The following is a 12,114-nucleotide window of genomic DNA, read 5'->3' as shown; positions in this document are numbered from 1 at the left end:
GAATTTTTTACTACGTTTTAATCCGGCCCTGACTTCAAACGAGATAGCGTCGTCAAATTTTGCAGAACTTTTTAAACAATGGAATCTGGAGCAGAGTTGTCGTGCCGATTGTTTGCATAGCATATCTGCTGGATCTGTGCTCGCGAAAGGAAACGGACAAAACATTTAAATAAAATGGAAAGCGCAATATATTTTATACGTCGACTTGACGAGTACGTCATCGCAAATCGCTCCGCCCAATTATCTTATTGGCTACTTGCAAATTTGTCGAATTTTAATATGGACGCGTCGTCTAATTTTTACGAAAGACATCGAGAGAAACATCGTTTCCCTCACGGATACCCTGGGAAGCTACAGAACGGACAGGATGCACGTACGTGTGTGGTACGTGCTGGCAACCTATATAACGTCTGGCAACCAGGGTTTGAAGTAGTTAATCAAGACGTAATTTTACCCAGATTAAATTACGTGTGTAATTTTCAACCATGTCTTTTCCGCCTATTAATCCATCAAAACTACGTTAATAATGTTAATTAGTTAAATTAATGTTATTTATGAATATTATGAATTTTCCTTTGTAAGGTGTGTGTAATAGAGATAATATGATGTAAATATTATATTTAAAGCCATATTTTCTGTTTTTAAATACATTATGTGTTTTTAAAGCTGCAACTTATTATAACCTCACCTCAAACCTTTGATATTTGAAAGTTACCTACATAGGTTACATAAACTACACCCTCTACATAAACTACATTAACTACATGTAATGTAGTTTATGTAGTTTTTAAAAGTAGCATGTAGTTTTCCGAACCCTGGCAGTAACCTTCGCGGTTACGGATAGATTTACGATATATTCCGAGAAATCCACAGGAAATCCATCAAAATCATAGAGTAGCCTCAAAATACCCTATTTAACAAATTAAATTACCAATTAATTATAATTAATTTAATAATAAATTCAGAATTTACACTATTGCCTGCTATTGCTCCTATTGCTACTCACGAGCGCAGATGTCCTAAACTTGTAAACTGCTCCGAAATGTCACTGCGATTTTCTTGGAACTGGAGCAGTCACATACTGCGACGTTAGTGGAGCTGTGACAAAGTAGCGGACTGCGATTTCACAACCCACCTCTAGTTTTAAATAGTTTTCAAGAGTTCTAAGCAAGTTTTAGGTTTATGGAGTTAATCTTTTATATTTTTATATTTATATATATTATGGTGATCATCTGGTGATAGTGATTGTGATAATGTGTGATTTAATAAAAGAATTAATAAACATATTTCCTAAATCACTTGAAATCGAGAAAATATCTATTAATGGACATGTATTTTCTACATTTTTTAATTACTTTAAATTGTGCTCAGAAAAACCTAGTTACAATAAAAAAATTTCTAATTTGGCACTATTTACGATTACCAGTATATTGGATTATTTAAATGACGAGTTAAATACAGGTTAATATCAATAGTTGCTAGAGGTGTTTTATTTATTAATTTATATTTTAGGTCATTGGAGTGAAGTTCCAATAACACTTAGAAAGAATTTTACAATTGCCACTTATCTTAAATTAGTATGTATCGTTCATAAATGTGATAAGTTTTCAAATGAAATACTCAAAAACTTAATAAAAACTGTTGATATGGGTTTGCTACTAGGCGCCCCTGTAGAGGAAAATAATGAGTTATTAGCAAAATGTGCACAGATTTTACAGTCTGCATTATATAGTAAGGAAAACGAAAAACCACTTCCAGAAAATTCAGCATGTATAGAAATATATGAAAACAACATCAATATTGATATGGAAAAAGAATTGTTTGACAAAATCAAAGGATGCATAGTTCAAGAGGAATTTATGCCATCTTTAGAATTTTTTGCTAATCAGTACTTCTACCAACAACTTCCAGTAAAATTAAAAGGTATTATTCTTTTCTTTCTCCTGTATGGATGAACCCACTGGGATACCTGGAGATTCCCGGTGGGCTAGTAGATCTGGGGACTTTTAGGCTGGTGCCATAATACGACCTACCCAATTTGATATTTTTTTTGTGTTATCTAAAAGTTGGGTGTCATCTAAAAGCAACACGAGTTCATTTTTAGTGCAATTTATTAAGATAACACAATGAAATGTTTAACACGATGGTTAAACTATATTTAATAGATAATAATACTCTTTTTAAGCTAGGTTCATTTATATTAAAAAGTTAAATGCCTTTTTTACCCTTATTTTAAGACTTTACAGTTTACACCACATCTCTATAACGTGGTATGAAGTTAACTGTGTTATCTAGTAATGTTATATAATTTTAGGTTGTATAAAACATTGGAGTGCATTAAAGAAGTGGTCAAATATACAGTACTTTCTTAATTTAGCTGGTGCCCGTACTGTGCCAATAGAAATTGGATCTCATTATACAGATAAAAATTGGTCACAAAAATTAATGACTATAAAAGAGTTTATTGAAAACTATCTTTTAAGTGAAAATAGAGAAGTTGGATATCTAGCTCAACACAATTTATTGGATCAGGTGAGATGTATTAGACCATTCAAATTAAGAGAAATTATTTCAAAAAAAGCATTGGAAGACTATTTATTATTTTGATTGGTTTGTTTGGCTAGGTTGATATAGAAGTTTTATCGACCGCCGCGCAACTCAGGAGGTCCAAAAGATAGTTCAAAAATATTGGAACATTTTTTTCAGATTTTCGCCTATAGTTCTGAAACGTTGTGTTTTAGCAAATATTTAATTTTTATGTAAATGAGTTCTAATAGAAAAAATACAACTAAATTTACAGAGCAACAGTTCAGTTGATAGGGTCCTTTTATTAATCTAAATAAAAAAATGTATTTATCTAAGTAGAATGGCCAGCAAGATGCTTTAAATAATGCCACTAAATTTACAGAGCATCAAGTTTTGAGCTTAACATGTATGCGAAATTATAAATTTGGTCACATACATGCCAAGAATAAAAATATTCCAAAACTTGCCATATGCTCTTCGGTGCCTCAAGAGAGGTACCCCCCAATATTTTCCACTCTGTATGAAATATGTTATTATGTAGTAGTATAGAAGAACAGGACTACAAACTACAAGGCATAGTAGATACAGTTCATACCATAGACAAATAGTTCAGTTGATAGGGTCCTTTTATTAATCTAAATAAAAAAATGTATTTATCTAAGTAGAGTGGCCAACAAGATGCTTTAAATAATACCACTAAATTTACAGAGCATCAAGTTTGGGGCTTACCATGTATGCGAAATTATAAATTTGGTCACGTACATGCCAAGAATAAAAATATTCCAAAACTTGCCATATGCTCTTCTTTGCCTCAAGAGAAGTACCCTCCCATTATTTCCAACTCTGTATGAAATATGTTATTATGTAGTAGTATAGAAGAATAGGACTACAAGCTACAAGGCATAGTAGATACAGTTCATACCATAGACTAACAGTTCAGTTGATAGGGTCCTTTTATTAATCTAATCTAAATAAAAAAATGTATTTATCTAAGTAGAGTGGCCAGCAAGATGCTTTTAAATAATACCACTAAATTTACAGAGCATCAAGTTTTAGGCTTAACATGTATGCGAAATTATAAATTTGGTCACGCATTACATGCCAAGAATAAAAATATTCCAAAACTTGCCATATGCTCTTGATTGCCTCAAGAGAGGTACCCCCAATATTTCCCACTCTGTATGAAATATGTTATTATGTAGTAGTATAGAAGAACAGGACTACAAGCTACAAGGCATAGTAGATACAGTTCATACCATAGACAAACAGTTCAGTTGATAGGGTCCTTTTGTTAATCTAAATAAAAAAATGTATTTATCTAAGTAGAGTGGCCAGCAAGATGCTTTAAATAATACCACTAAATTTACAGAGCATCAAGTTTGGGGCTTAACATGTATGCGAAATTATAAATTTGGTCACGTACATGCCAAGAATAAAAATATTCCAAAACTTGCCATATGCTCTTCGGTGCCTCAAGAGAGGTACCCCCAATATTTCCACTCTGTATGAAATATGTTATTATGTAGTAGTATAGAAGAACAGGACTACAAGCTACAAGGCATAGTAGATACAGTTCATACCATAGACAAACAGTTCAGTTGATAGGGTCCTTTTGTTAATCTAAATAAAAAAATGTATTTATCTAAGTAGAGTGGCCAGCAAGATGCTTTAAATAATACCACTAAATTTACAGAGCATCAAGTTTGGGGCTTAACATGTATGCGAAATTATAAATTTGGTCACGTACATGCCAAGAATAAAAATATTCCAAAACTTGCCATATGCTCTTCTTTGCCTCAAGAGAAATACCCTCCCTTTATTTCCAACTCTGTATGAAATATGTTATTATGTAGTAGTATAGAAGAATAGGACTACAAGCTACAAGGCATAGTAGATACAGTTCATACCATAGACTAACAGTTCATTTGATAGGGTCCTTTTATTAATCTAATCTAAATAAAAAAAATGTATTTATCTAAGTAGAGTGGCCAGCAAGATGCTTTAAATAATACCACTAAATTTACAGAGCATCAAGTTTTAGGCTTAACATGTATGCGAAATTATAAATTTGGTCACGTACATGCCAAGAATAAAAATATTCCAAAACTTGCCATATGCTCTTCGGTGCCTCAAGAGAGGTACCCCCCAATATTTCCCACTCTGTATGAAATATGTTATTATGTAGTAGTATAGAAGAACAGGACTACAAGCTACAAGGCATAGTAGATACAGTTCATACCATAGACAAACAGTTCAGTTGATAGGGTCCTTTTGTTAATCTAAATAAAAAAATGTATTTATCTAAGTAGAGTGGCCAGCAAGATGCTTTAAATAATACCACTAAATTTCAGAGCATCAAGTTTGGGGCTTAACATGTATGCGAAATTATAAATTTGTCACGTACATGCCAAGAATAAAAATATTCCAAAACTTGCCATATGCTCTTCTTTGCCTCAAGAGAAATACCCTCCCATTATTTCCAACTCTGTATGAAATATGTTATTATGTAGTAGTATAGAAGAATAGGACTACAAGCTACAAGGCATAGTAGATACAGTTCATACCATAGACTAACAGTTCATTTGATAGGGTCCTTTTATTAATCTAATCTAAATAAAAAAATGTATTTATCTAAGTAGAGTGGCCAGCAAGATGCTTTAAATAATACCACTAAATTTACAGAGCATCAAGTTTTAGGCTTAACATGTATGCGAAATTATAAATTTGGTCACGTACATGCCAAGAATAAAAATATTCCAAAACTTGCCATATGCTCTTCGGTGCCTCAAGAGAGGGTACCCCCAATATTTCCCACTCTGTATGAAATATGTTATTATGTAGTAGTATAGAAGAACAGGACTACAAGCTACAAGGCATAGTAGATACAGTTCATACCATAGACAAACAGTTCAGTTGATAGGGTCCTTTTATTAATCTAAATAAAAAAATGTATTTATCTAAGTAGAGTGGCCAGCAAGATGCTTTAAATAATACCACTAAATTTACAGAGCATCAAGTTTGGGGCTTAACATGTATGCGAAATTATAAATTTGGTCACGTACATGCCAAGAATAAAAATATTCCAAAACTTGCCATATGCTCTTCTTTGCCTCAAGAGAAGTACCCTCCCATTATTTCCAACTCTGTATGAAATATGTTATTATGTAGTAGTATAGAAGAATAGGACTACAAGCTACAAGGCATAGTAGATACAGTTCATACCATAGACTAACAGTTCAGTTGATAGGGTCCTTTTATTAATCTAATCTAAATAAAAAAATGTATTTATCTAAGTAGAGTGGCCAGCAAGATGCTTTAAATAATACCACTAAATTTACAGAGCATCAAGTTTTGGGCTGATAGCAGATACAGTTCATACCATAGACAAACAGTTCAGTTGATAGGGTCCTTTTATTAATCTAAATAAAAAAATGTATTTATCTAAGTAGAGTGGCCAGCAAGATGCTTTAAATAATACCACTAAATTACAGAGCATCAAGTTTGGGGCTTAACATGTATGCGAAATTATAAATTTGGTCATGTACATGCCAAGAATAAAAATATTCCAAAACTTGCCATATGCTCTTCGGTGCCTCAACAGAGGTACCCTCCCATTATTTCCAACTCTGTATGAAATATGTTATGAAGTAGTATTATAGAAGAGAATAGGACTACAAGCTACAAGGCATAGTAGATACAGTTCATACCAAATAAACTTTTAGTCACGTGATTAACCTTGCGATTTTTAAGTTCATTGTTGCTAACCATGGATATATTCGGCGCCGTGCTGACTAACTGACTAAGTGGGCAAGGCTGTGCCGGTCAAGCTTAATGACGTGGCTAAAAGTTTATTTGGTATGAACTGTAGTAGTATGTAGTCCTATTCTTCTATAATACCAGTTCAATATTGAGCGCCCTCATTTTACTGGCCTATATTACTAATTTTCAAATAAAAAAATGTAGATGTGTGTATTCCAGATTATTGAACTTAAGGACGATATACAGATACCGGAGTATTGTTGTTGTAGTTTAAATTATGAGAAGGCAACTGATCCAGATATTAATATATGGTTAGGCCCAAAAGAAACTCTATCACCTTTGCATCAAGATCCCAAGAACAATATTTTGGCTCAAGTAATAAATTTTCTGTAAATCTCATAAGTATTTATAAGGTATTTTTATAGGTCTTTGGCACAAAACAGGTGATTTTATATTCAGTAGAAGATTCAAAGTATCTATATCCTTATCAAGGAAACATGCTGTCAAACTCTGCCCAAGTGGATCCTCTTAAACCTGATTTTATTAAATTTCCAGAATTTAAGAATGCAAAAATGTACAAATGTCTTTTAGAACCTGGCGATATGCTTTTTCTGCCTATTAACTGGTGGCATCATGTAAAAGCTTTAGACAGGAGTTGTTCTGTTAGTTTTTGGTGGCAATAATAAGAAATAATTGAATAATGTGGTTCTTGTTAATAGCTTTACTTCTGCAATACGTTTTTTAACAACATAGTTCTTTATATCCATGTACTTTACAAGATGGCCTCTGATGTAACTTCATTTTCTTCCAATACATTTAAAAGTAATATTATTAAAATTTAAAAATAATAATAATACATAGTGTATACCGCAGCCTCCGTATATAAACAGTGAAAGTATTTATGTCTCAATATTGAAGAACTGAAAATCGAGTTTGTATGGTTTGAGGACATAAGTTCATCTTTGTTTAAGAAATGGAAGTACTAATCTAAACATGGCGCAAATGCCAATATGCGCTGAAAGGCTATTTTCCTATTGGTCGAATGGCGTCTAGTAGGGGTTATCCATTTTTGTTCCTAAAATATAGGCAATACGTATTATACATTTTTAGTTTTCTCATGGTTTTCACTTAGGCAGGCGCCATTAATGTTTTTCTTTCTATTATGTATTTTTGCTTGTGTTTTAATCTCTATTACTTTTAAAAGATTATTTATAATGCAACAATGCAAATTATATTTAATTTGTTTGTACCTTGATTTTGTATAAACTTTAAATATGTACAGGGAACATAATTTTAAGTGTCTCACTCAATTTACAATTTCCGTGTTTTCTATTTAGAGTTAGTAAAAAGGTCTATTAATGTAATTTTACGCAAGGATGCCGATTTTCTACTTAATTTTTTTTCATAACGTAAGTTTTACAGATACAACGCCATATTGATTTTTTTAATGGACACACCCAAAAGCGTTGCATAGAACGTGTTGGATACGATTAAATACCCGAATTTATAAATATATACACATAATGTTACAATCTTAAACTTAATTTATTTCAGAATATTTAACAAAAAGCTTCCAACTTTTAGTCAATGATTTGAAAGTGTTTAATCGAAATTTCCAATAAAATAAAACACATAATTTGGAACTGTCCAACCAAAGAGCTCACAGGTCGAGCAAGCGCAGAAAACTTCCTACAACCCAAGGATAAACGGCCTACACACGTAACGATCTATCGTACTGCATGCAGTTACGATATCCATCGAAACTGCCGCATTAACGATAAATCGTAGCGTGTGTAGGGAAATTGCATGGTTTGCAGTATGTAGTCGTCAAATCTTTTGCAGTACGGAGCTTCCGTAAAATATCGCATCAACGGGTCGGGTCTGGGGTGGGGTTTGAACGCAAGTCTGAACCTGTGGAGTGTATTCCCTGCCGCAGCGCCGCAATTTTATTACAAACTAAAACCATCAAACACGTAAACGCATCAGAATCCATTCATAAATAGTTTTTAAAATTAAGAGATTCTTCTTTTTCCAGCACTTTTACCAACCTCATATGTGAATATTTCTTTCTCTCCAGCAACTTTTTACACCATTTTCGCTTTTTGTTCATCATCTTCATCTATCAGCAATACCGCAGCTACAAGCACGGCAGCTTTCTTCTTTGAAATTCTTGCCATAACGGTAGCCCTTCTCGACGAAAAGTGAATAATCTGAACTGCGGCAGTACAATGTGTTGCATCGTGTGTGCAAAAAATGGCTCTACTGCAAGCCGTACGATTTTCTTTACGATCTGCAGTACAACGCGCAGCACGATAAATCGTTACGTGTGTAGGCCGTATAGACTTATGTGGGAAATGCACTGAAATTCTATATCTATCCTTTAATATTTTACTTGGTGGCTGGACAAGAATTTAAGCGGTACCCGCGTTATACCCTTTCAAAGGTAAATATTTGGCGTAGACAATTTAACTACAAAATAAGCACACTTTCTTTTCTATACTCTATATTATTAACTGAAACAGTGAACATAAACTACGTTACGTTTAACAATACAAAAATGTGTATTTTACAAAGCAAAAAAAGAAAACTAAGAATATAAAAAACAAGGGAAGTGAGGATACATTGGACTTACGTACTCAGGAAGAGAGCCCTGAGGACTGGGGATTGTAGGATGCTTTAAGATCTAGACAACTATAGGACAATACCACTATATATATATATACACGTATATTTCGATATATATTTTTAATTACATTGAAATTCTAAAATCTACCGTCCAATATGATTTGTTCGTGGAACTGTAAAAAATGATAGCAAGGACTTACCTTTGAACTTTGTTAATGATAGGCAATTAAAAAGGTACAAATGTGATTGACTGGCCAGTTATGGCTAAGTGGCAAGTGTGTTTGCTGCTGACCCAAATAACCGTGTTCGATCTTCAGTTGATAGGATCCCTTTATTAATCTAAATAAAAAAATGTATTTATCTAAGTAGAGTGGCCCAGCACGATGCTTTAAATAATGCCACTTTAAATAAGGTCATAGCAAACCACTTTGAGTATATGTGCCCAGAACAATCTCTACAATAATTGTTTGAATCCAATATGTAGTTAAAGTAATAACAGTTAGACTGATATATGATCGAGTATTTAGTAGTGACACAAAGTACATAGTAGTTTTAACACAGTTAAATTTACTATAACACCATATTTTTGAAATTACTGAATTTTCAACATTCCTTCTTCAACATCAGTTAATCTATTAAAAATATAGCTTTTAGCATCAATAAAGTGAACTTCTGTAATACATACTAAGGAAAATAACAATCCATAACCAATATATTGTACATAACATAAGAACTCCCATAACTTATCACAAAAAATTGCTAAAAGTAGACAGTGCAGCATATTGTGAATATTTACTATCCGCCATAACCAACAAACCGTATAAAAAAATGAACTAGTTATTACAATCTTTTGTTTAGTAAATTCAACGTCATTTACATTATCTCTTTCTAACAAATCTTGATAGAGAGCAATATACCGATTCCAAGCTGTAGAACTTATAATTAACTGTAAGGTAAAACAACCAAGTTTTTTATAAACTTTCTTCATAGCAACTTTAGTACAGTATGTATTCTCTTTGGTTTCGTTAGAAGTAGGTAATTGCATGTACCCTCTACGAGGTGGGTTATTTTTAAAGAATATTAATATTCCTAGTATAAGAGCTGTACACCCTATAGCATCACATATACCATCAATATAATATCCAGCGGTACCTATTTCTGAATGTTCGCCTTTTATGTGCTTCCGCACACGAGCGACATGTCCATCTAGGTCATCTAACCATGTACGCAGCTCAAAAAGTACAACACCTATTCGTCTATATGGCAAATTGTCGCTAGACACACATTTTGCACTGATTACAGCTATTAATACATGAAAATAACTAATAGCATTTGGAGTTATAAAGCTGATAGAAGAAATATTTAAACCATTATCAGCTATAGTTACCAGTGGTGCAAATAAATAATAATTTGTATGATCTAGCAGAAGAGCTTTGACTGTAACTTCGCAAAGGGGGTTTATATTACAATTTATCCATGTAACATCACTGTATTTCACATCAGTCATGTTTTCTCTTTGGGCTATTCTATTAATAGGATAGTTTTTTATGCGGATATACAAATAAAAATCCATCATTGTATAATAAATTAGAATCAACATAAGAAGTAATAAAAGAAATTTGCTAATTTGTGAAGAAGGCCCCACCATTTTTCTTAATTTAGATTAAATTTAAAAATATATAGTCGAAACAACAAACCACTAAATCTAAACTTTAGGGGTAGTTATCTTCATACACAAGGGTGGCACAAATATTTCATTCTGTATTAATTATTGGTATTGTACTAGCACCAAAACCTTTATTTCCAATATGATAGAAAATATGTTGCTTCCGTTATTACCTAAAACAAAAAAGAATAAATGTATACAGGGTGTTCATGCTATTCGACACATTGGTTATGGAATTGAATTGTTGGAGGACTACTAGAGCTACAATTTAAATTATTTTCAACAGGTATAGAGTGTTCCAAATAAATAAAAAGTACCAAAGTCACATTCTTTAAATGGAACCTCTGTATATTATTACATTTTTAGTTTCCACAATTAAAATAAAGATAACTTGTTGTTTTTTTGGCAACGTTGTTTTTTTGGCAACGTTTTCTCTTAATGGAATTTTCTACAAGCTGTATGCAATTTTTTTTATGCAAACATCTCTTTTTCCATTGACATCAATCCTGTAATTTGTCAAACGTAAACTCTTGAGCTTATATGGAAATGATCTGTACAGTTCAATCAATTCATTTAAAATTATTTCTCATTAAACTAAATCAATATTTCTGAAACCAGTATTATATAAACATATATTATATCTATCTTAAAAAACTCACCCAGCATGTAAAAGACAAATTCAATAAATAAAATAAAGTTTGACCTCAAAATTATCTAAAACAAATTTAACAGAAGCCATATTTTTGAACTGCACAAATTAATAATATTTTATGTCTTAAGACCTATTGCCTACAATTTGGCAGTTTGCGCAAATTATCTAAGGGTCTAAATCCCCTTTTCATAAACCAAAAAAAAAATTACTAACCGGATAGTGTAAATGAAGCATTAAGTTAAGATTTCTTTTTCGCCTTTGTCAACAATTTAACAGTTTCAAAAATATGTAGAAATGTTTATATTTAGGCTTATTGCAACCATTTATTTATTCATACCTATATCCAATAACTTAATACATTCTTTACTAAATTTTGGTATCCAGAATATACAGGACTATGACAGGAAGGCAAACACTAAAAACGAAAACGACAAATATTGAAAACCTATAAATATGCATAAATAATAATATTCCTACATACATTACATACATACGCAGAACCTATGAACAGAACGGGGTATTACCCAGAACGGATTTACAGACCCTTCACAATGAGCAAAAAGATTATAAAATCAAATACTAAAACCACTCTTTTATAAATACATTCACTTAAACAAATTTGAAACATACTTTAGTACCCACAGTTTGATTCTTGGTACTCGATTAAACTGTGAATGTCTAGAACAATAAATATTTATTAAAACAAGATCAGGATAACCATAAAATAATAAATGCAAAGAAATAAACATAGAAGGAAATAAATATAAAGACGTCACGAAAAGAAAATGAGAAGCATTCACCATAGATAAGCTTTGCAGCAGGATGACAGCAGGGTTGTTCCTTAAAAATTTTCGACTGTGCATCGGGCAACCTTAAAATTGTGCAT

The 12,114-nt window shown here is 32.2% G+C and overlaps 2 protein-coding genes across 4 annotated transcripts; one reads left to right on the top strand and one right to left on the bottom strand.

Annotated features, from left to right (window-relative positions):
• Positions 1–966: 966 nt before the first annotated feature.
• LOC115887344 (bifunctional peptidase and arginyl-hydroxylase JMJD5) lies at positions 967–7,534 on the top strand. Its single transcript, XM_030906759.1, has 5 exons — positions 967–1,461; positions 1,513–1,923; positions 2,315–2,532; positions 6,505–6,660; positions 6,711–7,534. The coding sequence occupies exons 1-5, from the start codon at positions 1,254–1,256 to the stop codon at positions 6,966–6,968; spliced, it is 1,251 nt and encodes a 416-aa protein (XP_030762619.1). The 5' UTR covers positions 967–1,253; the 3' UTR covers positions 6,969–7,534.
• Positions 7,535–8,771: 1,237 nt separating this feature from the next.
• Positions 8,772–12,005, bottom strand: LOC115887345 (ceramide phosphoethanolamine synthase). Of its 3 annotated transcripts, XM_030906762.1 has the most exons (4): positions 11,859–12,005; positions 11,710–11,807; positions 11,442–11,643; positions 8,772–10,749 (listed from the first exon to the last, which is right to left on the bottom strand). In XM_030906762.1, exon 4 carries the CDS (start codon positions 10,556–10,558, stop codon positions 9,503–9,505), a length of 1,056 nt encoding a protein of 351 aa, XP_030762622.1. In that variant the 5' UTR covers positions 10,559–10,749; positions 11,442–11,643; positions 11,710–11,807; positions 11,859–12,005; the 3' UTR covers positions 8,772–9,502. The 3 variants fall into 3 exon arrangements, with proteins under 3 accessions (XP_030762622.1, XP_030762620.1, XP_030762623.1); XM_030906760.1 differs by having other exon boundaries at positions 11,710–12,005; XM_030906763.1 differs by having other exon boundaries at positions 11,566–11,643; positions 11,710–12,005.
• Positions 12,006–12,114: the final 109 nt, after the last annotated feature.

The sequence above is a fragment of the Sitophilus oryzae genome, unplaced genomic scaffold (genome assembly GCF_002938485.1).
Source record: "Sitophilus oryzae breed Bouriz unplaced genomic scaffold, Soryzae_2.0 scaffold_562_pilon_pilon, whole genome shotgun sequence".
Lineage (NCBI taxonomy): Eukaryota > Metazoa > Arthropoda > Insecta > Coleoptera > Curculionidae > Sitophilus > Sitophilus oryzae.
Note: the sequence above shows the minus strand (reverse complement) of the source record. Positions and strands in the feature narration are given on the sequence as shown.